Below are 25272 nucleotides of genomic sequence, written 5' to 3'. Positions count from 1 at the left end.
TTGAGGTGACAAGGACCTTGGTGGCTGTGTGAGGAGAAGGGAAAAGACCTAACAGGAATGTCAGTACAAAAGATAAGACCTGTAACTGATTGGACATGTTGGGTAAGAAAGAATAAAACTGGTATCTTCCCAGAGGGTCTCATTCGCTTCAGGTAGGGAACCACTCTGTCACCCAGGACTATATCAAACCCTAATCCTAGCCATAGAAAGACATTAAACTCTGGTTCTAGATTGAACCCTGACTCCAATCTCAGAATTCAAGTCACCAACAAAACTCCATCTCTGATCCCAGACAATAGCTGAATCACGGGCCATCAGAGCCGTTCAGACCTTAAAAAGCACCCTTCATTGTGCAGATAAATAAACTGAGGTTCAGAAAAAGGAAGTGACTTGCCTAGTGCCATATAGCAAATTAGTATTAGACCTAGGACGACAGTACAGATTTCCTGACTCCTACTTCTTCTGAGGAAATGAATTTAATAGGAGGCTTCTGAAGACTTGAACAATGAAGTTATAATTTATAGGGAGGGGCATTTCCTGTCTTGAAGTGATGCTTTGAGGCAAGAGATGCTGCTGGGGTCCCCAAGTGATTTGACAATACTGCCACATATAGGCAGTTGTCTATTTAGCCTGTAGAAACTGCCCCCAAAAAGCCATGTCCCCCCCACAATTCCCATTGTGGCCTTGGTTTTGTCTAACTTTGCTTTGAGTCCAGCAGGCTCAGAATAGATCAGGGAGGAAGGGAGGGAGAGAGGGCGGAGTTGGGGGAGACTAGTTAGGACAGCCCACCACAGAGAGAAAGAATTGAGAGGCAGAGGCAGATTTGGGGAGGGGGGAGGGGGAGCGGGAGAGAGGAGGAGGGAGTAAGACAGACCCAGCCCAGCGCCGCAAGTGGTTTCCTGTTGCTTACTTCTAAACCCTCCAGATTCCTCCAGACCTTCAGACTGTCCGAAGCTCTCTGCTGACTGCACTGCTTGCTCCCCAGTCACTGAGGTATGCCCCCTGTTTCCCTATTTCTTCCTTTATCTGTGGGAACTCTTCATTATTGAATTTATGCTCCCTCCTCAGGATATGGGTGATACTTCCCAGCTCACCTCCTCCTGCTAGAGCTATGAGTCCTTCGCTTTTGGGGGAGACTTTCTTGCACCCCTTTCTTGCATAGGTCACTTTGGGGTGTGGGCAATCTGTCTGATGAATTTCAGTCCACATAGATCCACACAGAATGTACTCATCTCCCCTCCCACTAAGCTGTACTAGTTTCCCTTTATGAACTTGGGAACAGGAGGTATCTGAAGATCCCATTCTCCAGATTTGCAACTTGGGGCATTTTCCCATTGCTTTGTGAAGTGCCTTCATTTCTCTTGCCCCTCCCCTGCAAACTGCGGAATCATTGATCAGAACTTGCAAGAATAGATTTTTAAAGAATCTAGTTCGTTTTCCTCTTATCATAGGTTTGGAAACTGAGCTCACAGAGGAAGAGATTTATCCTGAATCAGAGTGAGTGAGTGAGTGACAAACTAGGTACCATACATTCTACCTCTTGCTGTGAATTGAGAGTCATCTGGGCAAATGTTCAGAGGCCTCAGAGCTGATGATCTAAATTGATTCAGCTGCCTGTTCCAGAAGAGAGAAGCTGGGTAGGGGCAGGTTTCTGTTAATAGCTCAGTTACAGAAAAAAAAAGGGGGGGGGGGGAAAGGGGAGATTTTACCAAATGAAGAAATCTTGGTGGAATATAATTAGAAGGGCTCTGAAAGGACACCCCCCAAATATATATGTGTGTATAGATGTGTGTGTGTAGGTATGTATACACACGTACAAATACATGTATATTTGTATCTATAGCTCCCCGTGCCTGAACCTCTATTAGATCCATTCCTCTGAGTTAAATATTGGCTACCAGCCAGCTCCTTCCTTCTCTTCAAATGCAGTTGCTTCCTTCTCCTCCACCCCCCAATCCAGGTAACACATTAAATCACCAACCCCAAGGCCTGAAAGAGCTTTTTCCCTTTCAAAAGAGTGTGCAGACTGAGGAGGGGGAAGGGAGCACAGTGTCTTTGGGGGTCCTAAGGGGAAGGAAGTTGCCTAGGATAGACTTGGCTCCCTTGGCTTCAATGCCCGCTTAGTTGTTCCAAAGGCTGGCCCTGAACGGGGTTATTTCCCAGAACTGTTTTCCCTAGCAAACCCCGCATCATCACCCTGTGAATTCCCTTTAGATCCAAAAACCTGCCACTTTTCAGCTGCAGTTTCCTCCTGAAGGAGCCTGAGGACAAAATGGTGGGCTTGGGGCAGGGAGAGGAGAGGCACTGTGATGTACAAAGTTCTTTGGCCGGGGAGCCGGCAGACTTCTGAATTTGGGGTTTGAGCCTTGGTTCAGATGCTCTGGGACCCTGGGTACTACAGTTCTCTGTGAGCCTTAGTTTCCATATCTTCAAGATGAAGAGAGAGTTTTGTGGGCCCAGCCTTCTAGAATCGTAGTGAGGAAAGCCCTCTGGTAAACTGTAAGGAAATATGAAATGTTGCTTTTCTTATCTAAAACTGCATCTGTGATTTCACAGGCCAAAGGGAGCCGGAGAGGCAAAAACTACCATGTGTGAGGGAAAGAACTTGTTTACACAAATACTGCCCTGGGGCAATGCCATGGCAGTGGAGGAGATTCTTTTTTCCCACCTGGTGCTCTTTCGTGGAAGGGTGCCAGATTCTGGAGCTGGCTTTTCTCTCAGCACTGGGAGTATCTGAGTAAAGGCCGTGCCAGTTCTTCCTTTTCCTCGAAGGGGAGGGAGGAAGGGACCGCTAGAGGGCCAAGGAGCTTGGGGTGGAAGCGAAAGCTCACGGTGGAAAGAGTTAACCCCCGCCATTGTCTGCCACATCGACAGAGGCTGGGAGGTTGGAGGGGAGGGGGGGGGGAGTTGCCTGTGGTTGGGGGGAGGCCACCAGGGGATGAGGGAATCTACTTTTGAAACTTTTTCCACCCACTGAAAAATCTCTCCTCTGCCATGACTCAGGCGCAGAGGAATGTGTGTTGCCATGGTAACCTTTTTTCAGGGTCTCTTGGGCTAGGGGAGGTGTAAGGCAGACCTCCCGGGGAAGCAGAGGTAGGGAACACTTTGTGAGGGCCTCCCCCTTCTTTTCCAGAACATCCCAAAGCTCTCCGTGGCTTGTTCCTCTGGCCAGCCTCCAGTCCTTAGCCCGAGTTGCCTTTCTAGTCCCTTTTCCTCCTCTGTCTCAATCCTCCCACCTCCATCCCTAAATTCCACAGACCCACTTTGTTAGGGAGAGCTAGTCTAGATTAAACATGGGTGGCTCTGGAGATGAATAAGGAGCCTGGTAGTTAGAGGCTTTATTTGTGAGGGGGAGCAATTCTCCTAGTGGGGATTGTTTGTCCTGAAAAAAAAAAAAAAAAAACTCTAGATAAATGGGAGTTGGAGAACAGGAAAAAGGAGGTCTGGAGGTCTCTTTGGAAGAGTCTGAGATACATGCGTACATAAATATAAAGGCTACCCATAAAAATACAGAAGACACAGCTGCAACCATATACATAGAGATGCATATGTATGCATATAAAGACATCTGTACACACAGAAACAAATCATAAAAACAAAAACTTAAAAAAAGATCACACACATATCATCAAGTAGAAAACTGATCCCCAATAAAGAGGGTGAGTAGGTTCTTTTCCCCAATTGTAGAGACTCTTCTCTCTTGTGGCCAGGACTTGAGGCCCCTCCTTGTATAAAACCTATAGAAATCTCAGCTGGGCAGACTCAGAGGTTTGCTTTTTGATTCAATTGCTGTTTCCTGAGAACTGAGGTTTCCTGAAGTCTTTGCCTTAGTGGGGCCGTAAAAGAAACCAGTCTGTGGAAATCCAGGCCCAAGATTTAGCCTCTGCCTCAAGAAGATGGGATTACAGCCCAGGAAAGCATGGTTCCCCCTCAGCAAGCATGCCCCTTTGGGACAAGGGGACTGTGTGGGTTCATGTGTGTATTTTGTAGTCATATATTCTTGAAAGAGTTCCTTGAAGCAAGACGGGCAGATTCTCACACCGACAAGCTCTATTCACTTAAATCACAGAGATCATAAAATATTAGGATTGGCAAGCTTCTTAGGATATAGAATATCAGAGCCAAAAGGAGCTTTAGAAATCTAACATATTAGAGCTAGAAGAGACCTTGAAACACTGAACATAAAGTATAAAAGCTGGAATAGATAGAATGTCTGCGCAAGGGTAGAAATGACCTTAGAAAAAAGCCCCTTATCCATCAACTATCCAACATCCATTTATTAAATCACCTTCTACATGGAAGGCTTTATAAGACAAAATTAGGAAGACTCATCTTCTTGAGTTCAAATATATCCTCAGACACTTACTAGCTGTATGACCCTGGCTAAGTCACTTAATTGTGTTTTGCCTCAGTTTTCTCATCTGTAAAATGAGCTGAAGTAGGAAATGGCAAATCATTTCAGTATTTTTGTCAGGAAAACCTCAAATGGGATCACATAGAGTTGGACATGAATGAAATGACTGGACAACAACAAAATAAAACAAAATGAAAACAAGTGGGAAGACTGAGGCCCAGAGGACGTAAGAGACTTGTGCAGGAATACAAATTAATGTCAGACTGGAACCTAAGTAGTCATACTCACTATGATTTCTGGCCTGCCACTTCTTTCACCCCTTTGCTCCCCAGAAAAAATGTAGTTACCTATCCCCCAGTTATTTGGGGATTTGCCTTCAGAGGGAACAATATTCCTCATGTACCTTGTCATCTTGGTCATCTGAAGTACCTTCCCGTAATCAGTAGGGATGATAATCGTAACAGCTATCATTTAACACTTTATTTAATTTGATCCTTACAACCACATGCTCATGAGGAAGGCAGTGCTAAAATTAGACTCATTTTGCTTATAAGGAAATTGAGGCTTAGGAGAGGAGTAGAGGAGCAGGATTCATTTTTGGATTGCATGACTTTAGGCAGTAGTTTGGGAGGACAGTGAATAGCATAGATTCAGTGAAGATCACAGACTTAGAGCTGGAAGGAACTTAATGCAGCCTCTTTATTTTATAGATAAAGAGACTGGGACTTAAAGAGAAAAAGGTAACTTGCCTAATCACATAGATAAGAGCCAGGACCACAACCCTCCATCTCTACATCTAGCACTCTTTTCCACTATATCCTTTCGTCTCCCAATAACTCATCTTTTCTTTTGAAGCACAGAAGAAGTTGGAAGGAGAAAATGAAGAAACTTTACTGTCTAACAGCTGGCTTAGAAGGGCCACTGAACTCATACCCCAGGTCAAGCTATGACCTAAATGAAATTAGTTAGAAAAACAGTGTTCTCAACTCCCTAAGGGAAGACAGGCTGGACAGGAAAATCTACTGTTCATTTACAGATGTCAACATCTGGACTGAGCTTGGTCCCCTTTCTATACAAACAACCTGGCAACCAGGAGAGCCTTGCTGGCCAGTTTGCCTTGGTTCAGGATGGAAATAAACAACCACATCAAGGCTTGTTTGCTTGCGTTGTGGTCTTGCTGGGGCTGGAGTTGGCTTGCTTAGGGGCGTCTTATCCATAGTCGCCTCCCTATTGGCTCTGGCAAGCCCAAGCCATCTTTGGGACCTTTCTTCTCAGAATAACCTACAGTTCCCAAGCTGAGCCCTTGGAGGTCCTCTCCTAGTCTCACTTGGTGGGGAGGCTTCAGGAGGGGGTGGGGGGAAGAAAGAATAGTGTTAAATGATCTTCTCAGAACTTTGGTTTTCTGGTGACTTTGATTGTTGACCCAAGGCTGCTGTTTTTTCCACTCCTCAGCCTTCCCCTCCCCATTTCTATTCAGCTCTAGCCTGGAACACGCATAAAAGTCTTATTTGGAAAATAAACATTTGGTAGATTTTTCCAAGCAATAGTTTTTGAGTTAGAAAGGACTTTCCAGCTCATCTAATACAAACCCTCTCTTCACAAAAAGGACAAAGACCCACAGAGCAGAAGTGACTTGGTCCAGGTCACAGTATGTTAACGATAGAACTGGAACCAGGACTTGGGTTTCCTGATTCTTCACATAGGTCTTTGGGGCCCTTGTGTCTGGCTTCCTGGCATGGCGCAGGGAGCACTGGGTCTGGAGTTCTCTGTGTTCCAGCCATGACTTCTCTCATTTCTGTCATTGTGGGGAAATCTCTTTGTCTCTTTTAGGAATCATTATTATTAAGAGAGCCCTAGTCCATTACTGCCTGACAGTATCTTCCCCTCCCTGATTCCTTTAGGTAAACTACACAAATTTGGAACTTTTGTGGAGGGGGAGAAGGGCGTTGGGATGAGGGGACAGTACAGGAAGGCAACAGAGAGGGAGTTCCTAGAATAGTCCTATAGTGCAGATGGGCCGCTGGGAAAAGCATGAAATAGAAAGGGGGAGACCTGCTTCAAATACTTCTGTTTATTTGGGGAAGGCCATTTAAATTCTCTGTTTTCTCCTTTGTAAAATGATGGGGCTGAAGAAGATGCTCACTAAGTCCCTTCCAGCTCCAAACCCTAAAAGCCTAGGATGGTTTTTTGGCCAACCGGCTATCCCGAGTCTGGCCTCCAGGGGGAGGCAGAGAATAAGGATGGGCCCCTCCCTTCTGCTCCCCCATTACTAACGTGGCATTTGGAGTGGGGGGGCTTACGTAACCAGCTCCAGCTCTGCAGTTCGGCGCCCCTTTCATCTGGGGAGCCGGCCCTCCACTTCCCAAGAGCCGCTGTCCCTGTGCTCCAAGGTCACAGGCTTCTGCTTAGTCCCTGGTTCCCCTGAGAGTTCTGCCCCATAGAGAAGTCTCGCTGGCGTGGCTCTGCCAAGATGGCTGGCCCAGACCCAAGCCAAGTCAGAGCAAGGAAGGCCCAGCAGCTTCGTAATGCCGGCGAGAGACACTGAGCCTCATTTTTGTAGGGGAGATGCAAAATCTACTCACTTCTCAGAAATAGGGTACCCCCCCAGGCCAAATTATAAGTAATTATCCCCCTATGTACCAGAACAGCCTAGAGGCCTTCCAAGAGTTTAGACTGATTTATACTTAATTACAACTCCAGACTGATCGAAACTCTCTTATATCTGCTATCTTATCAGTCCCTTACAGCAACTATAAAAGGGCAAGTTTTATTCTTTTTGACAGATGGGGAAATTGGGGCCCAGGGAGGGGTTAGCCTATAGTCATGTAGCCAAGATGGGGTAAAACAGGCTCAGGTCCCCTGATTTCCAATATGGAATTTTTTTAAGGCACTCTGCTGCCTTAGAGACCTATAAGGACACTACAGGGCCAGTTTAGGACAGGATAGTCTCAATGGAGCCCCTATTTTAAGAGACTAGAGATGGTCTCTTTCCAGGGCCTGATATTTTTTTTAGTGGTAGTGTTGACCCTTTGGGTTTATTTTCCCATTTCTGTGAGGTAAAGTTTGTTTATTGGGTGGAATTATTTGAATTTTCAGTCTCCCTCCAAACCTCACAACTGAAGGCTATAGACTTGACCTTGACTGAGGAGCCCAAACCTCATCCTTTGAGACTGCATTTATTGTGCTGAAGAGATAGGCGGAGGCCTCCTCCATAGCCAGAGGAACAGATTCTTTCTGTGTGCTAAGGGCCAGCCAGATGACCAGTCCTCGCCTTCTTTCTCCCAGGAACTGATCCATGTCCTGTCCAAGTGTCTGGGGAGAGCCCTTGCTTATGAAGGGGGGAAGGTGGAAGGAATAGAAAGACCCAACTAATTTAGCTGTTCTTTTCCATCCCCAAGGCTAGTCCTGAGAGGATTGAGTGATCTCAGTTTCCAGTGTTGTTGGCAGAAAGGAAGGTCTTTCAGAAACTTCTAGAATAAACAAAAGACCGAGGGAGGGACTTGGTGTTGGGAACAGGAAGGGAAGAGAGTGGGGGCTCTGGCTTTGAGCACTGTCTGCTTTCTGCAGCCACCAAGCCAAGGGAAATGCCTGGCGGTGGTGTGTCAGCACATGTCTCCCTTCTGTCAGCTTCTAACCTGCGTCAGGCTCCTCAATTCAATGGAGTTTAACTCGATTCAGTCTAGTCCAATTCACTGAGCAATTCTTAAACATCTGCTGTATTATAAGTGCTGTTTCAGCCAGGGGATGCTGTGACAAAACCTAAATCCCTTCCCTTAAGGATCTTGGACCCACAGGTAGAAGACAGAGACCAGAAAGGAAGAGTGATTTACACAAGGTGAATCAGTGACAGATGTGAAATTTGTTCCTGGGAGAGACATGGGATGTGTAACCTAGAAAAGACAGGCAGATAATTCTTATCTCCAGATATCTGAAGGGAGAAGGGATCAGACTTGTTTTTCTTGGCCTTGGAAGACAGAACTGGGTCCAGTGGAGTAATGGTTTCAGGGAAGCAATTTCAGCTCCATATTAGGAAAAGCTTTCTAACAATTAGACTGTCCAAAAGTGGAATGGTATTACTTTCAAAGTAGTGGTTTTCCCATCACTGGAGCTATTTAAGTAAAAGGTTGATCGCTATCAAGGATGCTAACATAAAGATTCCTGTTCAGGTACAGGTTGGACTGGGTGGTTTCGGAGATCTCTTCTGGTTTGGAAGTTCTTTGATGGGGTTTTGTCTATGAGAGAACTGGGAGCATAAAGATAGCATCTAGTTCTACTGGGAAACACAAGACCTAGGTTCTAGGTCTAACTTTAATATTAACCATGCAATCCCTACAAAGTGATAAGCCCTTTCTGACCTTCCATTTCCATATCTTTAAAATAGAAACAATAATCCCTTTTTTCACAGGATTTGAGGAACAAATAAGATGTTGAAGATATATGTTGAAAAGTATAAAGAGCTTTAAAAATATGAGAAGGATTATTTAATAAAGTTGGGCACAATTGGTAAGTCAGGTTTGACCCTCTGTCTTTTAAAAAATTTTCAATTAACATGAATTTATTTTCTCATTTTCTCACTTCCCTACCTCATTCTTTTCCTTGCTCTATTGGGAAAAAAGAAAAGAAAAAACCAGAACTCTTAAAGCAAATATACAAAATAAATTCCCACATTGGACACCTCCCAGAAATGAAGACCATCTATTTTAAGAGAAGCTAAAGGGCCTTGGGTGGGGAGAGATGTGTGAGTCATAGATCTCTGTGTCCAGATTCTAGAAGTGCCATCATTACCATTCATCTCCCATTTTCTTTCTGAGATATTGCAGGAGTCTAAGGACACCTTGGCTTTTTTGAAGCTGTCTCAAGAGGGTTTCCTAAACATCTTTAAGAGTTCTTCAGTGAAAAGTTGTGGGAAGAGGGAAGGAGGAGAAAGGGGTTATATATAGCTAGTCACCTAGGAGAATACTTTGTAAACCAGTGTTGGCTTTGCTTTCTGATGGCAGAAGTTTCCACTTGATGGAAAAGGCATGCCATGGGTAACTTCTCAGAGTTTGCTTGTCTTACAAGGACAGCTTGTCTCATAAGCTTTCTTCTTACCATCCCTGGTTTTGTTTATTCTTCTTGGCCTGCAGCAGAAAGAAGTAAGTTACCATTTGCATTGGTGCAGACTGCCCTTCCATGTGTATTGACACTTGGGTTGTTTTAAAAGATCCTTTCATAGTTTCTTACTTTTGGGCAAGGTCCATTTGCAGAACTGTGTACTTTTCTATGAGTGGGCAGAGATCAATATTTGGGTTATAACAAGACACAAAAATGCTTCATCCAACCCACCAACAAATTTAGATGGCTACTTTGGGTGACATCCCAAAGACACCTCTATTTTATATTTAGGGGACTTTTCTGGATGGAAGTTTCTGTCCAGAGAGAGGAAGGGATTTGTTCAAGATCACACAGTGTTCTTGCAGGCTTCAGACTGTGGTCGTTAAACTCCATGCTTTATACTATTCCATATTGTTTCTCTTTCAATCATTTTTATTTCTTTCTTAGAGATAGGGCCAGCTATCTAATCCAGGACCCAAGATTCAAAAATTTATTTCCAAAGGAAAGAGGTAATATTGTAGCTTGTCTCTCTATAGTCTAGCCATTCACCCAGATCTTCCTGAGTTGAGATATCCTTAGTAATTCTCTTAGCCATCTCTCTTAAGTCTGAGCACTGCTTCATTGAGGAGCAAATAAACCTGCTCACTCGACTCTCAACCCCAAACCAAGTCCCCCATACTTTAACACTGACCAAAGCCTTGAATGCCCTTCTATTCTGGCTCACAGTGGGGAGAGAGGAAGGGCTACCTTCCAGATAGAATGGCAGGAAGATGTGGAGACAGAACCTCTTGGCTGACAGATAAATCCTTTCAGTGGCCTGAGAGGTACACAAGATCTCTGCCCAGAAAAGGACTCAGGAAATATTTACTCTGTCCAACTCCCAGACCTGTAACCTATTACTGGTACTTCCTCCCAACCCACCTCCTACTTCTGGCTCCCACCTATAATCTGTTATTTTTCAGTGCATAGCAATCTATTTATTTATTTTACTTTTCAAAGAGATCTCATTTTAGACATGCAGCCTCTGTCCAGTGGTGGCCCTTATTCAAACCAGTATGGTAAATTTCCAGTCAGGCTGGGATCCATCTTGATGACACAATTGACTCTCCTGGAGGCACAGAGGTGATTTTTTCCAGCTGCAAGTCTGGCTTCTGATTGATTGCCATCAAACAAACTTAGACAACTCTTTCATTGATAGAGTTTCACTGGTTCATTCACATAAAGCCACATGCCAAATAGCAGGAGGAAGGGAAGTTTTCCATCTTGAGTCCTGATCAGACAAGCCCTGAACTGTGTGAGGGGGAAAGAAGGCTCCAGAAATCCCAAGTTATCATCAGTGCCTAGATGATGGCAGGGTTAGGGGATCCCTTAGCTCCTAAATCCGTGTACAAGAATAGGAAATGTGGCAGGTCATGAACACAGAGACTGGAAAGCCAACACAAGTCAGTGGCAAGCTTGGGTTTGAGTCCCTGTTCTGATAACAATTGTGTGATGCTAAATCAGAAGTAGCACAGTGTGGTGTAGAGACCACCAGCCCTAGATTCAGCAGAATCAAAGAAGCAAATCTTACTTCTTCAACTTAATAAGGATATGCCATCCTTAATAGCTTAGGGAAGTCACTTCATACCTCTCTGCCTCAAATTTCTTTATCCATAAAATTAATTCAAGCAATGTTTATTAAATGTCTACTGTATACAAAACACTGTGCTGGGGATAAGATAAGGCACAGTTCCTGCTCTCAAAGAGTTTGGACCAGGTGATTCCTAAGATCCTTTCCTACTCTAAATTCTCTAAGTTACTTCTCTAGGGCTCAGTTTTTGCTTCTGTAATATGGGGATGATAATGCTCTAATTCCCTCGCAGGATTACTATAAGAAAATTATGTTGCAAACTGTGAATCATAAAGGACTGTAATAAAGCCCTGAGTTATGAAGGGCTAATGAGTATCTCACTCTGTATTCTGAGCTGACTGTAATCTCCCTCATTCTGCTAGATTCTGTGGTCAGAAAGTCCAGGAAGAGGTACAGTTTTCTAGAATCCAGGATTGCAGAGAATAGTTTTTACACGGTCCGAAGGAAGGTGCTTTGTAAAAACCTTCAAAAGACACATAATATGAGCTTTCACAATTATCATGGGGGCCAAGGACATTTTAGATCTCAAATGGCAACAGTTACTTCATTTTTCTGGGGGGGATAAAAAGAAGATTGAATGCAGGCATGATGTGTCACATGACGGTCTCTGTGGAAGTTCAAGAACATTTTTTCCTTTTGTAAGAAAGTTTAGGTCATTTTTCAGAAACGCAGTGTTCATTGTTTTGGGGTCTGGATTTCATTTTCTCTGATTAACACAACCTCCTGGGAAGAGATGGGCCAATCCAGGATTTAATGCAGATCACCATCTTGTGATGGAAGTGAGCGAGTGATGTGGACTCTGTGTGTGAAAGGGACAGACCCTGAAGAGAGGAAAGGGGGGGAGGGAAATGAACTGTGTATTGTCAAAGATGATGGGTGTATAAAAGAAGAATTAAGGGGATTAAGGGGAGGACTGCGGGGATTGATTGAAGAGAGGAAAGAGATGGGAACATTTTAGAGTTTGTATGAAGGGGAAAGAATGAATCATAAATGTATGGAGATGTGTAGGGATAATCATGTGAGAATGGAGGAGAAATCTTGTATGTGTGTGAGAAGGAGAGTGTAGGAAAACTAAAGTCCATGTGCATTTAAGAAATGGGCAAAAAAGGATGTGTGTGAGAGATGAGGTGTATAAGAGGGATACTGGTGCAGAAAAAGAAGGCTTAAGAAAAAGAGAAATTTGAATCGTATGTGGGGGAGGTAGCTTTAAGAAGAAGAGAAGTTTAAGTCTTGTGACAAGAGAGGCAGAAAAAAGAAAAAGGAAAGATAAAAGGAAAAGAGGAGAGAAGGAATTCAGGGAGGAGAGAGAAGAATGATTTGTACAATCTAAGCTGGGGACAACTTCAGACGTCATAGAATCTGCTTCCTGTTCTATGTTTCCCACACAATATTATTGAGTTAAAGTGAATTTTCTGAAAGCTCCTAGATGATTCCTTCCACTGTGTGATGGTTGGGAGGCAGGAGGTGGGGTGAGTGCTCCCTGGAGATTCAGTAATGAGGAAGACTGCCCCGACACCACCCAAGGCCTCCCAATGACTCAACTTTTGTTTTCTTTCTTCCACACAGGGTTGCTAGCATCATGAGGGCTTGGATCTTCTTCCTCCTTTGCCTGGCAGGCAGGGCACTAGCAGCACCTGTAAGTATTAGACCTCCTTAAACACATAACTGTTTTCTTTGTCACTGGCTTTAAGGGCTTGCAATCCCAATCCCCTTTACTCTCCTTCCATAAGATCCCTGGAGAGAAGGAATCCATCACCATCTTGTACCAGATGCACAGTCTCATTTTACAGATGAAGAAACTGAGGCACAAAAATTTAGTTGTTTTGACAAAGGTGACACGGGAGGCAGTAGCAGAGGCAGAATTTTACATCCAGATTAGATTCCAAATCAACTAGAAATAGAAGCAACTCTTCAGGAAACTGGTTTCATCATTCTGAGTACTCCTTGTGCTGAGTGTAGCTCCTTGAAGACTTTGAAAGTTGTGGCCAAAACATTCATTACATTATGGCCAGTCTGTTGATGATCCTCTCTGAACTCAGAATGTGTGACAGACAGACAGCTCATCACTTAGCCCACACTTTGAAGCCTTTCTATCTTGGTAAAATCTAACAGAGTTTGTACTCCTTGAGTACAGTTTTGGAGAACCTGGGTCACCTCCTTACAATGAGGAGGCATCAAGGTATTATTGTACCGAAGGATAATGGAGTCAGAGGCCATAAATTCAACTTTCTCAATTTACAAATGAGGAAACTGATGCACAGAAGGGTTATGTGACTTGGCCCCAGTATAGTGTCTTGTCTGTCTCTTTCTATCTCTTTCATTGAGATGTAGTGGAAGGAGTCCTAGAGTAAGTAAGAGAACATAAGTTCTGGCCTCAGCTTTGTCACTAGTAGTTTATGATCTTTTATATTTGGGGTTCTTTTTTAATGTTAGAAATTGCTTTTGCACACTGGTGAAGCCTATGCAAATCCTCTCAGAATAGTCTTTTTAAATGCATAAAAAATAGAATTGCAAAGAAAACCAATTATATTGTAAAACAGCTTTCAAATATTAAAACTAAAACAGCTTAATGCTTAAGAACCAACCTCTGGCCCAGATCAGTCACTTGGGCCCAAGTTTCCTCATCTGTTTAATGGCACAAATGCCCTTACCTGGTGTGATTGAGCCCTCCCCACGCAGGGGCTGCAGCTGGAGCTAAGGAGCAGCCTGATGACTGTTTATTTCCTCAAGCTTGGAGTCTTAAGTGGTCTCTGTGGAATTGATTTTTTTTCTGGCGTGCCTGTTTGAGAATGATTCTCCATCTGCTCATGAGTCTCCAAGGCCTCTCTTTCCCACCCACCAGCCCTCTTCTGAGGAAGGCAGATAAACCAAATTTCCGCTCCACAACCCAGGCACAAGACTTCACATAACAGTATGAGAAATGAGGGGAAGGGGAGTAGTGCTCACAAGCTAAATGGGGACTGGGCGGGGTAAGAGAGGCCATTTGGAAATATCACTGGATTTGGAGGCAAACCAACTGAAATCAAATCCTGGCTCTTCTTTTCCCTAGCTCTGTGCCCTTGGATACATCCATTCCCTTTGGACCTCGGTTTCTTTATCTGTAAACTGAAGATAACAATACCTGTGCTATCTTACTGACTTGTTGTAAGGAACGTTCTTTGTAAAACTTAAAGTATATATTATAAAAATTATTACAAATATTATAGAAGAACTCATAAGGCTGGGGTCCTGGTCCCGCAGTTGTGAATTTGAATGTTGATGGGCTCCGTTTCCCTGATTTTTGTTCCTTTGCAGCAGCAGCAGGAAGCGCTTCCTGATGAGGCTGAAGTGGTGGAGGAACCAGTTGCCGAAGTAACCGAGGTATGAATTCAGTTACGCAGTTGCACACAGGTGGCTGGCTTTAGCCCCACTTTCTGTCTGGCTACCTCCATGGAGGTATCCAGACTCTTCAAAGAAGAGAAGGCATGATGCAGATGTCTGTCCTTTCCCCTGTTGTTGACACATGTGTTTAAAGCCCTTGTTCCCTTAAAGAAAAACATACGAGATCCAGGTACATGTCTGTACATACAGCACACAGCACAAAGGTACTCATCACAGACACCACTGAAACCTGCAGTTCCTAACTTCCCAGAGGAATCAAGTCTAGACTCCTTAACTGAGTATTCAAGGTCCTTCACAAGCTGCCCCACCTGACTTTTCAGTCTTATCTCTGCCCACTCCCCTTTACTTTCTCTATTGCTTTTTCTAATGCTTCTCTCATTGTTCTTTGAATAAAAAATATGTGGGGTTTTTAGGTTATATGTGGTGCCTCTAATTTGAATGACATATTCTTTCCTTCTTTCTCCTGTCTATTTGAACCTAACTCAGCTCTGGGAAGCTTCCCTAATTTTCCTTTCCTCTCCTATTATCTGTCCCTTCCCCACCTCCCTTCTCTGTGTACTCTTAGTACTTATTGGCTCCCCCAGCCACTGGGCACTTAGCTAATCCTGCTTTTCCTCACGTACACAGTTTCCCTGACTAGATTGCAAGATCCTTGGGGAGGAATGGGTTTTATTCATCCCTCTATGATCTAAATTAATTCCAGCAGATGCCCATCAACTCTTATTTAAAAATATATTTTAGCTTAATTAGACAGAAATATTTTTTAGCATTTGTTTTTTTTTAAATTTCTAGTTTCAGTTCTCTATTCCCTCTTTTTTCCCTCTCTCTTCCTTGACATGGTAAGCATATATATCTGATACAGTTTATACATATCAGTAACTGATGATGTTCATGCAGATTCACATGTATCTGCCACCTCACTCTGCCAGTCTTGACAAGAAGAAAAGTATTGTTGGTTGCTTTGGGTGATCTCTATACTGTACTAACAAAAAGAGAATGGAAAGTTGAAAAGATCTGGTTTTTATAATGTTCTAACTCTAAATTTCCCTACTTATGGTCTTCCCTAGTCCCCTTCATGATATTATCTATACCTACTAAAAGGTTCCCTCTCTCCTCTTTTGTCTTTCACTTTTCCATTATTTCCAGTTTTCTTTTTTCCAATCAATTCTTTTCCCTCATTCTCATCCCTCCTTTAACACATATTGTTGTTGTTTTCTCCTGCTTCCTTCCTTTCCTCCCTATCCTCCTTTTTCCATTCCTTTCTTTCTCTTTTTTTGCTATCCTTCTCCTAGGCTTTTTTTCCCCTTCTCTAACCTCCTTCTTTCCCTCACCTTCCTCCTGTTTCCGTTCCTTCTTTCTCTTCTCTCATCTTTTTCCTTCCCTCCCCCCTTTTCCATATATTTTCTCTTCTTCCATCTTCTTACAGTCTTATTTCCCTCCCTTCTCCTACTTCTTTTTCTCCCTCTATTTTTCTTCTCTTTCCCATCTCTCCTCTCCCTATTTTATTACTCTCTTCTCCCTCTATGCTTATCCCAAACCCTGTCCTGATCAGTGGGTGACAGAGCCTTTCTTTCTTCCTGCCAGGAGCCTGTGGGTGCCAACCCCGTCCAGGTTGAGGTTGGAGAGTTTGATGAAACTGTAGATGAAGCTGAGGAGGTTGTAGCTGAAAGTAAGTAATGGGAGACCCTGGCAGACTACTTAACTTTCCCTGACTGAGGGATGGGAATGGAGAGAGTTTAAGCACTTGTGAAATCCTTTCCCATTGGAAATTTTGACAAAAGTCCTTGGGGAGCTTGAGACCCCAGTGCACAGCTGGAGAAAGATAAAAACAGAGGTCCTTGCCTTAGCATCTACAGAAAGGGGGCTGGGAATGAGCACTGACCCTCAGTGGCCTGGACATTCTGTAGGGCCTGGGAGGATCTATTTATAATCAGAGACACTCATCATTTCTGTGAGTGAGCAGGAAGGAAAAGTTCACAGTAGGAAATGACATTGTCTCTGAAATCCCCTGGAGTTCTCGCTCTGTTCCACCTTTAGGCCTGGGCCACATAATATATTTATATTTAGTTTTCCCTTACTCTCTTCCTTCCTCTGTTTCCCTGCCACGAACTGAGCCCCAGTCTGGACTCTAAGATAGAGCCTTAATCCTGGTTACATTTGAGCCTTGCCCCAGCCCCAGACTTAGTCCTATGACCAAGCCATTTCACAGGGAGTCCTGGGTGAGAGAACGTATACCCTTAATGTAATGAACTCTCAGCCTTTATTCAGCGGATGGCGTGTCCAAAGGTCCTGATGTATATTCTTGCCCCTCTGCAGATCCCTGCCAAAACCACCACTGCAAACATGGCAAGGTCTGCGAGCTTGATGAGAACAACACTCCCATGTGCGTGTGCCAGGACCCTACCAGCTGCCCTGCCCCCGTAGGAGAGTTTGAGAAGGTAAGGGGCCCAGATATCATGGGAAAGAGGGAAAACAATGGGACTGGGATATAAAGCATTCTAGATTTTCTGCTGGTATGAGTTGGGGCAGCTAGAGCGTGCAATGGATAAAGTGTTATACCTGGAGTTAGGAAGACTCTTCATTTTCTTGAGTTCAAATCTGGCCTCAAATATTTATTAGCTAGGTAAGTCACTTAACCCCATTTACTTTCATTTTTCTCATCTATAAAATGAGTTGAAGGAGGAAATGGCAAACCCCTCCAGTATCTTTACCAAGATAACCCCAAATAGAGTCACAAAGGGCGGGACACAACTGAAAGAACACAAAAGCTTAGGGCTTAGGTTTTGCTAAACCCTTCTCTGAGCCTGGGCACCGGACAGGACCCTGGCCCTAAAGGGTAGATCTGGGGACAGTGAGTGGAAATTTCAAGGAGGCATGTTGGATTCAATAAAAAGAAGAGTTCTGAAGGAGCTAGACTCTTATCAAATCATTCAGGGTTCGTGTATCCATTTACTCCATCAGTCACAGGTCAACAACCATTTCTTAAATGCCTAATATGAGCCTTACATTTAATTTGTACTAAGCACTGATTACAGATAAAGTTGTAAAAGTCATCTGGAGTCTATGGAGGATGTCGAATACCAAGTGAGGAGTTTGCTCTCAATGAATTATCAAGACTTTATCAAATAAATATTCCTTTTCTTACCTTGGGTGGATGAATGTGAATCTCTTCAAGGGAAGGTTGAGAATAAGAGCCTATGATTCTTTAAAGTAAGTGAAGCAGGGTATTAAAACATGGCTGTCCATCCCCTAGACAATGGGACTTATCTAGCCAGGGCAATGAGAAAACCAACTCTGGACAGGAGCCAGCAAGAGAACCTGGAGAACAGATCCCAGGGCTTGGTAACTCTAGCTAGCCTGTTCTCCCTCTTCTCTCCTACCACTGAATAAAATCGTTTGGAACCCCACCCTTTGTACTGTTGACTAAGAGAAAGGAAGGGGACTTCCGTACTGATCCTTAGCATCAGGGGAGAGCCTGAATCCGCTTCCTTTTAACTCCAGGGCAAGAAGTAGTGTTCCAACAAAGCAGAGACAAGGAAGAATGCCCCAGGTGGAGGTGGGATACAGCTGGAATAGTCATCTTGCTCCTAGACAAAGTCCATTTATACACAAAAGAACCATTTTCCTCCCTCACTGGCACATCCGTGAGGACTTACACAGGAAATGGTCATAAAATAGAGGTCCCTGTGGGGTCCAGGGATAAAGTACTGGGGTAGCAGAGCCTTCTAGAAAGATCCCTGGCCTTGAGATCGGGAGTCCTGCATTCAAGGCCTTGTCTTTTTGTGGGCAGAACCCTAGGTTTATCTGTCTAAGAATGGAATGGATTGCATCAGGAGGCAATAAATTCTCCAGCCTTGGAGGTATTAAAATATAGGTTGTTGAATATTGTAGATAGAATTTCTTTTGCAAATAGAGTTTACTCCAAGTGCTTTCCCAGCTCCCTTCTAATCCTAAGAAGGTTTGATTAAATACAGCTTTGAGCCTTAGCTTTCTCATCTGTAAAATGGAGAGAATGTAATGCTTGTTCATTTGGTTACCAATGATGAGGGCCAGATGAAAAAGAAGGAAAAGAAGTACTAAGAAATCCAATTGCTCAAGTTCTTATCTGCCCAATAGGTTTGTAGCAATGACAACAAGACTTTTGACTCCTCCTGCCACTTCTTTGCCACCAAATGCACCCTAGAGGGAACCAAGAAGGGGCACAAACTCCACCTGGATTACATTGGACCCTGCAAATGTAAGTATCTCTAGTTTTTAATAAAATAGGAAAAGGTATTGAAGGAGAGGATCTTGGTGAATTGGAACCTCATTATAAGTCAACAGTGTCACCTGAAAGCTAAAAAAAAAAAAAAAAAAAACCCTAAAACTAACTTAGACTAATTGATTAATCAAAACTCTGCTGTTCTCTGCCTAGGGTCAGGCCATTGCTGGAATACTAGGTTCACTTCTGGGCATCACATTTAAGGAAGACTATTGACTGTTTAAAAAATACCCTCAGGTAGTGAGGGTAATGGAAATTATGCCCCATGAGAATCATTTGAAGGAGGTGGGGAGATTTTGCCTGGAAAAAATCAAAGTTAGGGTGAACATCGTAGCATTTTCAAATATTCAAAAGGCTTTTATATGGAACAAGATGGAGATGTGTTCTAGACCCCAGAGGAATGGAAGGATAGGAAAATAGGAGAAAAGGCTTAAAGTATAGTGAGGGAGTAGCTAGGTGATTCAGGGGATAGAAATCCAGCCCTGAAGTTAGGAGAACCTAAGTTCAAATTTGGCCTCAGTTCCAAATTTACTTTAATAGCAAAACATTGCTATTAAAAATTGCTTTAAAAAAAATACAATTTGAGCTGCCTTGGCTAGTTGTGAGCTCTTTATTTCTGGGGAGCCTCAAGCAGAGGTTGATGACCTCTTGTCAAAGACATGATCAAGGAGATTCATGCTTTAGGTTCAGCCTAAATTAACTGAACTCTAAGGTTCCTTCTGATTGTTAGGCAATGTCTGCTGCTCAGATAGTGGCAGGTTTCAGGAAGAAGAAACACCTGGATTTCATACTCAAAGGCCTCCTTAATGTTTAAGATAACATAAGTAATCGCAGCTTCATGAAATCCTGCTGGCTCAGCTCTTCAGGCCCAGGCAGGCTGCCCCTTCATCTTCTGAAAACTCAAGTTCCAACCTGCTTCCCTCACACCCTCCCCTTCACCGCTTGTGATAATGGCCTCATTGTAGGCCTTAGGCATCTTGGTGCTAGGTGGCACCTGGCCACCTCACCTGTTTCAGGTGTGTCTGGTGTCAGAGTTGTGTCATAAAAAACAAGACCATTCTTCTTCCCTGCATCTAGCTATAGGAGTGCAGAATGTGAAACTAAGCCTGGGATGAGAGATAAGAGAAGGCATCTGCTATAAGGAAGAGCTGCAGTAAGGGAACTTCCCCAAGGCCCAACTCCCTAGTCTAGGGCTTCTTAGCGAGGAGTCCATGAACTTGTTGGGATTTTTCCTTGATATTTTGATCATTATATTTCATTATAATTTATATAATCCTATATATTTTATTTTAAAAAATTATTTTTACAAGGGGTTCATAGACTCCTTGATCATTAAAGGGTTCTCTGACCCAAAAAACATTAAGAATTGCTTTTCTCGTCCATGGTGAGGAAAAAAAGAGAAAATTTAAATTCCACCCAATCTGGCACAAATGTGCAGGATAGGGAAGCTTGCCTGGGTCCTGCGAAAAGGCCCAAGAAGTTTTAGTGACTGCAGGTTCCCTCTAAATCAGCAGTGTGACTTGATAGCCAAAAAAAAAAAGTCAGGCTAACAAGTTTTTAGGAAGTGCTTGGAGCAATGGAGTGCTCAGGGAAGAGGAATTGGATTAGGTGACTTCTAAAGTCCTTTCTAGCTGGGATGTGGGGGTCTATGATTTTGTGGCCACTGGGCCAATGCCTGCAGTCTGGAACTAAGCCCAAAGGCCAATTGCAGCATAACATTGGGTTCTTTATGCCAGAAGTCAGGAGGGTGACCGGTACTTCTGATCCCACTGATGAACGATGTTCCTACATCCCCCAGTTCTCTGTTTCACACATAGCGGTCCCTGGGCTCTGCAGCTGGTGAACTGTAGCCATACCTGATGTCCCCTTTTTCAGGGCATACACAGCATGCAGAAAAGCTAGGGCATGATGATTATACATGTAGGGACCTACCATTCTCCCCAGGAGGTTCAGTTAAAAGAAGACATTTTTCGGGACTTTGGGGCCTTTTTAAAGTAATTTTACCTTGGGATCCTCTGAGTTAGAACAAATTGGATACAGGAGGAAACGGCTTGCCCAAGGCATCTCTAGGGCTGGTTAGTGGTGGAAGGGGCCATCAGGAAATCCAGGACCCCCGGCTTTAGGCTGACGCCCCTGTTTCTGGGCTCCAGACATTGCCCCCTGCCTGGACTCGGAGCTGAGCGAGTTTCCCCTGCGCATGCGTGACTGGCTGAAGAACGTGCTGGTCACCCTCTACGAGCGTGATGAGGACAACAACCTGCTGACCGAGAAGCAGAAGCTCAAAGTGAGTGAGCCTCCGGGGCGTGGGTGTGGGGCGGCCTCCCAGGGGCTTGCTGCTCAGGAGTGGCCACCTTGTACCGCTGCCCATCCCCCACCCCAGCATGAGCTCCCTCCTTTGGGGAGAAAACAGCATCAGGAAGAGAGCTGCCCCATGCTGAGCTCCAGGCCTCCGCCTGCTCTCGCTTCCACAGGTCAAGAAGATCCACGAGAACGAGAAGCGCCTGGAAGCTGGGGACCACCCAGTGGAGCTGCTGGCCCGCGACTTCGAGAAGAACTACCAGATGTACATCTTCCCCGTGCACTGGCAGTTTGGCCAGCTGGACCAGCACCCCATTGATGGGTAGGTTGCCTGCAGGGATGGCCCCTTGCCAGCAGATCTGAGACAGTCTATTTCAGTGGAAAGGGCCCTGGATTTGGAGTTAGGAATCATGATTTTCCTTGATCTCTGGGCTTCAGGTTCCCCCTTTGTAAAATCAAGGGATTCATTAAAAGGTCCTTCCAGCTCTGGGATCCTTTGTTTTCAGTTCTTAGGTCCCTTCCCCTTTGGGCTTTGGAGAATTCATTTCTTTGTTTGGCAGGTTCAGTGTCCTCTATTCATCCCCAAATCCCATTGCCCAAAGCTGAGGAACTGTTGGCTAAAGTGAGCCGTATGAACCCTCTGTGGAGTTCAGTGATCTGTATCTTCTAAGGGAGCAGAGCTGGGTGACTTGGGTCTACAGGCTGGGAGATTGGGAGTAAAACCTAGTGATGTGATTCAAGATAGGGGAAATAAATGATTCACCTCCTCGCTGAAACTGCTACTCATCCCCTTTCAGGGGTTAAAGGACCTCACCAGCTGATTCTTCTCTCCATTCCCTCCTAGGTACCTGTCCCACACCGAACTGGCCCCTCTTCGGGCTCCCCTCATTCCCATGGAGCATTGTACCACTCGCTTCTTCGAAGCCTGTGACCTGGACAATGACAAGTACATTGCCCTGGATGAATGGGCTGGCTGTTTTGGCATCAAGGATCGTGAGTGTCTCTGGGCCGCCAGCCCCTTTCCCCCACACCCATCCTAGAGGCTGCCTTGGGACCACACTAGACTTCACCTAGATTTCCCCAGCCCACTCCACACTCCTTGGGAAACCTAGGATGAAAAGGAGAGTAGCTATCTCCAACACGCCTTGAAAACCTGCCTCGAGGCACAAATGCTTTAAGGGGAAAAACTGATTTGAAGGTCAGGAGACTTTTGTTTTATTCCTGTCTTGGCCCTTAACGCTGTATGATCTTGAGGAAGCTGCTTTCCTCACTGAACTTCAATTTCCTCATTTTTTAAAGGAAGGAACTGAACTAGATGAACAGCCCTCTTTCTACATTAAAATTTCCTGCACTATAACAGCCTTTTAGGGTGGGTGGAAGGACCTAGAAGCTTTCCCAAGAACCAAGTTGCCCAGTAATGAATATGGTTATTGTTGTGCTCAAGCACTACAAGAACCCTTAAAGCCTTCAGAACTCTGTTCTACAGGATTCACCATTATTTTTTGGCTCCAGAGAACCAGAAACTCACCATGGGAATGTTTATTAGGCATTGATGAAACTTTCTAAGAAATCATTCAAAACACTTCAAATTCTGAACCTTCCTTCTGAATCTCAACCCTGAGATATCAGGCCAAAGGTTCCCATGGTGTTCCAAAGCTCTTGTGTCTGCACTCCTCCTTGTCTCCCATTGTAAATGTAGGCTGATCTCTGAAACTCTCTTGGACTTTGTCTCCCAATTTGAAATACTAGGATGATAGATAGATTTAGTTCTGGAATGGACCTTAGGGATTGTCTAGTCCCTTCCATGATGCAGATAAAGAAAGTGAGTCCCTAAAAGGACAGGCAGCTCTCCTGAGATCACACAGGGAGTGAAGAACAGAACTGAAATAGGAGCCCAGGCCCCTAACTTCAGATTCTGTGCATCTGAATGACTCTTTTAGGTTACCAAGCTCAGCTGCTTAACAGAGAACATGTTCTGGGGAAGAAGGCCACATCTTGCCAGGTTCTGTCTATAACTCTGTCCCTCTTTTTTTCTCCCTTTGCAGAGGATATCGACAAGGACCTGGTGATCTAAGCCAGAAGCCTCCTTCCTGGTGGCCCAAGTTTCCTTTCCTTACCTCCCGACTTCCTATTTTCTTTTATAATTAATGTGTGTGGTTGGTTTGTTCTTTCTCCCTGGGGATGAGGTGCTAATATAGGTCTAAGATGTGTGTATTAACGGTGCTAAAAACCAAACGGAAAATGAAGCCGTGACTTTCTGGCTGTCTAACCTACCCTACCTGAGGGCCGCTCACTCACTCATTTACTTCTGCTACTCTTCTTCCTCTTTTTCTTCTTCTTTCTCCTGCAGCAATGCTTACTGATTCCATGGTATATGGGGAGCAACTCCAATCCACTTTCACACATTCTACACAGCGGCCCTCCTTTTTGGTTCAGATCCACACTCTCATTTTTAAAATGGAATAACTCACAGTCAGGTTCTGCAGCTCTTTTAAGTCCAGGGCGTCAGCTCCTGGCCCATGGGCGAGGGAGAGGAAGGGGATGAGCAAAGGATGTTGGGAATGATGGTGAACTTAAGAAAGTAGTGGAATGGTCCTGGGTGAAGATTTCCTGGGGTCTTCCCCAGAGAAGGGGAAACCAGTGTAAAGGAAAACAAAACAAAACAAAAATCCAGAAGTACTTCAATTGAGAAATAATTTGTCAAAACAAAAGAAGAGAAAAAGACAAAGAAAAGCAGAGACTGTAAATTCAGAAACCATCACACACACCCAGGCCCTCCCTCCCCTTCACCCCACAAAAAATAAACTGAAGAAAATGCTCCCCACTGTTATTTCTGTCACATTACTCTAACATTGGGCTGTTTCTTCTGCTTCTGCTTGCTAGGACCCCTGCTAATTCCCTTAAGGCAAACTTACCCCCTTGCTTTAGAAGCTTATTTCTGCTCTCTTTTCTCTCATCTTTGCATTCTTGCCCCCTCGAGGAAGCCCCAAATTTAAATGCTGTTTCGGATAAAGGACCAAAAAAAACACCAGATGCCAAGTGGAGTTTGCTGTTCCACTGGTGTGGCTCATCCCTCGAGGGGCTTTTCTAGCTTCTGTCTGTTCTTAGTGTGTGTATGTGCGTGTGTGTGTGTGAGGGTGTGTGTGTGGTTTTTTTTTTGTTTGTTTTTAATGAAGATAAGATCTTCACTGTGAAAGGGATGTCAACTCTCTTCGGAGATTGAGGACCCTTTCACCTCCAGTGTTCCATGTGCTGCTGCTTCTTATTAATCGTATACAGTCTTGCCACGGTGTGAGCAATTTGACAAGTTTCAGAATAAAAAGTAATTACTTGGAAACCCTGCAGACTCAACTAGCCTGTGCCTCTTTTCTTCCAGTCTCCTTTATTGAACAGCATCTCATATCAGCTTTTAGTTCTAAAATGGTGAAGCTGAAAGGGACCTGATTTCAGTCAATGCTTCCATGTCTGATTTTTCATGACCCCTTTTGGGAGGGGGGGTTTGGGGGGTTTTCTTGGCAAGGATACCAAACTGGTTTGCTATTTTCTTCTTTAGCTCATTTTAATTGATGAGGAAACCAAAGTAAACAGAATTAAGTGACTTGTCTAGGGTCACACAGTTAGTATCTAAACCAAATTTTTTTTTTCCCTCCTGAGGCAATTGGGGTTAAGTGACTTGCCCAGGATCACACAGCTAGGCTGAGGTCCTCCTAACTTCAGAGCTGGTGCTCTGTCTACTGCACCACCTAGCTGCCCCCTAAACCAAATTTTAACATATCTTCCTCACTCCAGGCCAAATATTCTGTCCACTGAGCCAAGTAGCTGCCCTTATTAAAATGATTTAAGTGCCTATCATAATAATAACTGACATTTACACTGAGGATTTTTTTTTTCCCATCAGGATGGTTTTTAAAATTACAATTATATTTAAAAACAATTTTCAACATTTATTTTTTGGGAAACTTTTTTCAGTTCCAAATTTTTCTTCCTCCTTCCATTCTTTCTGCTCTCTTCAAGATGGCAAGCAATCTGATATAGATTATATATGTATCACATCAAGTTTTGCAAAGGGTTGAGGACTGAGGGATAGCTATGTGGAAGAAATAGATGGAAAGAAGTCTTCAGCAAGGGGAGACATATGTCACAATGGATAAAGCACTAGGCCTGGACTCAGAAAGACCTGGGTTTGAATCCAGCTTCAGGCATTTACCAACTATGTGACTGTGTATAAGTCATTTAACTGCTGTTGCAGTTAAA

General features: G+C 44.0%; 1 protein-coding gene across 1 annotated transcript; it reads left to right on the top strand.

Moving 5' to 3' along the window:
- The first annotated feature begins 878 nt into the window (after positions 1-878).
- SPARC (secreted protein acidic and cysteine rich) lies at positions 879-24369 on the top strand. The gene is made up of 10 exons (XM_051978745.1): positions 879-993; positions 12645-12714; positions 14373-14438; positions 16044-16128; positions 16776-16897; positions 18576-18696; positions 20871-21004; positions 21192-21340; positions 21863-22011; positions 23064-24369. Exons 2-10 carry the CDS (start codon positions 12658-12660, stop codon positions 23090-23092), a joined length of 912 nt encoding a protein of 303 aa, XP_051834705.1. The 5' UTR covers positions 879-993; positions 12645-12657; the 3' UTR covers positions 23093-24369.
- The last annotated feature ends 903 nt before the right edge of the window (positions 24370-25272 follow it).

This window comes from Antechinus flavipes, chromosome 2 (genome assembly GCF_016432865.1).
Source record: "Antechinus flavipes isolate AdamAnt ecotype Samford, QLD, Australia chromosome 2, AdamAnt_v2, whole genome shotgun sequence".
Classification (NCBI taxonomy): domain Eukaryota; kingdom Metazoa; phylum Chordata; class Mammalia; order Dasyuromorphia; family Dasyuridae; genus Antechinus; species Antechinus flavipes.
This window is presented reverse-complemented; position numbering and strand designations above follow the sequence as displayed.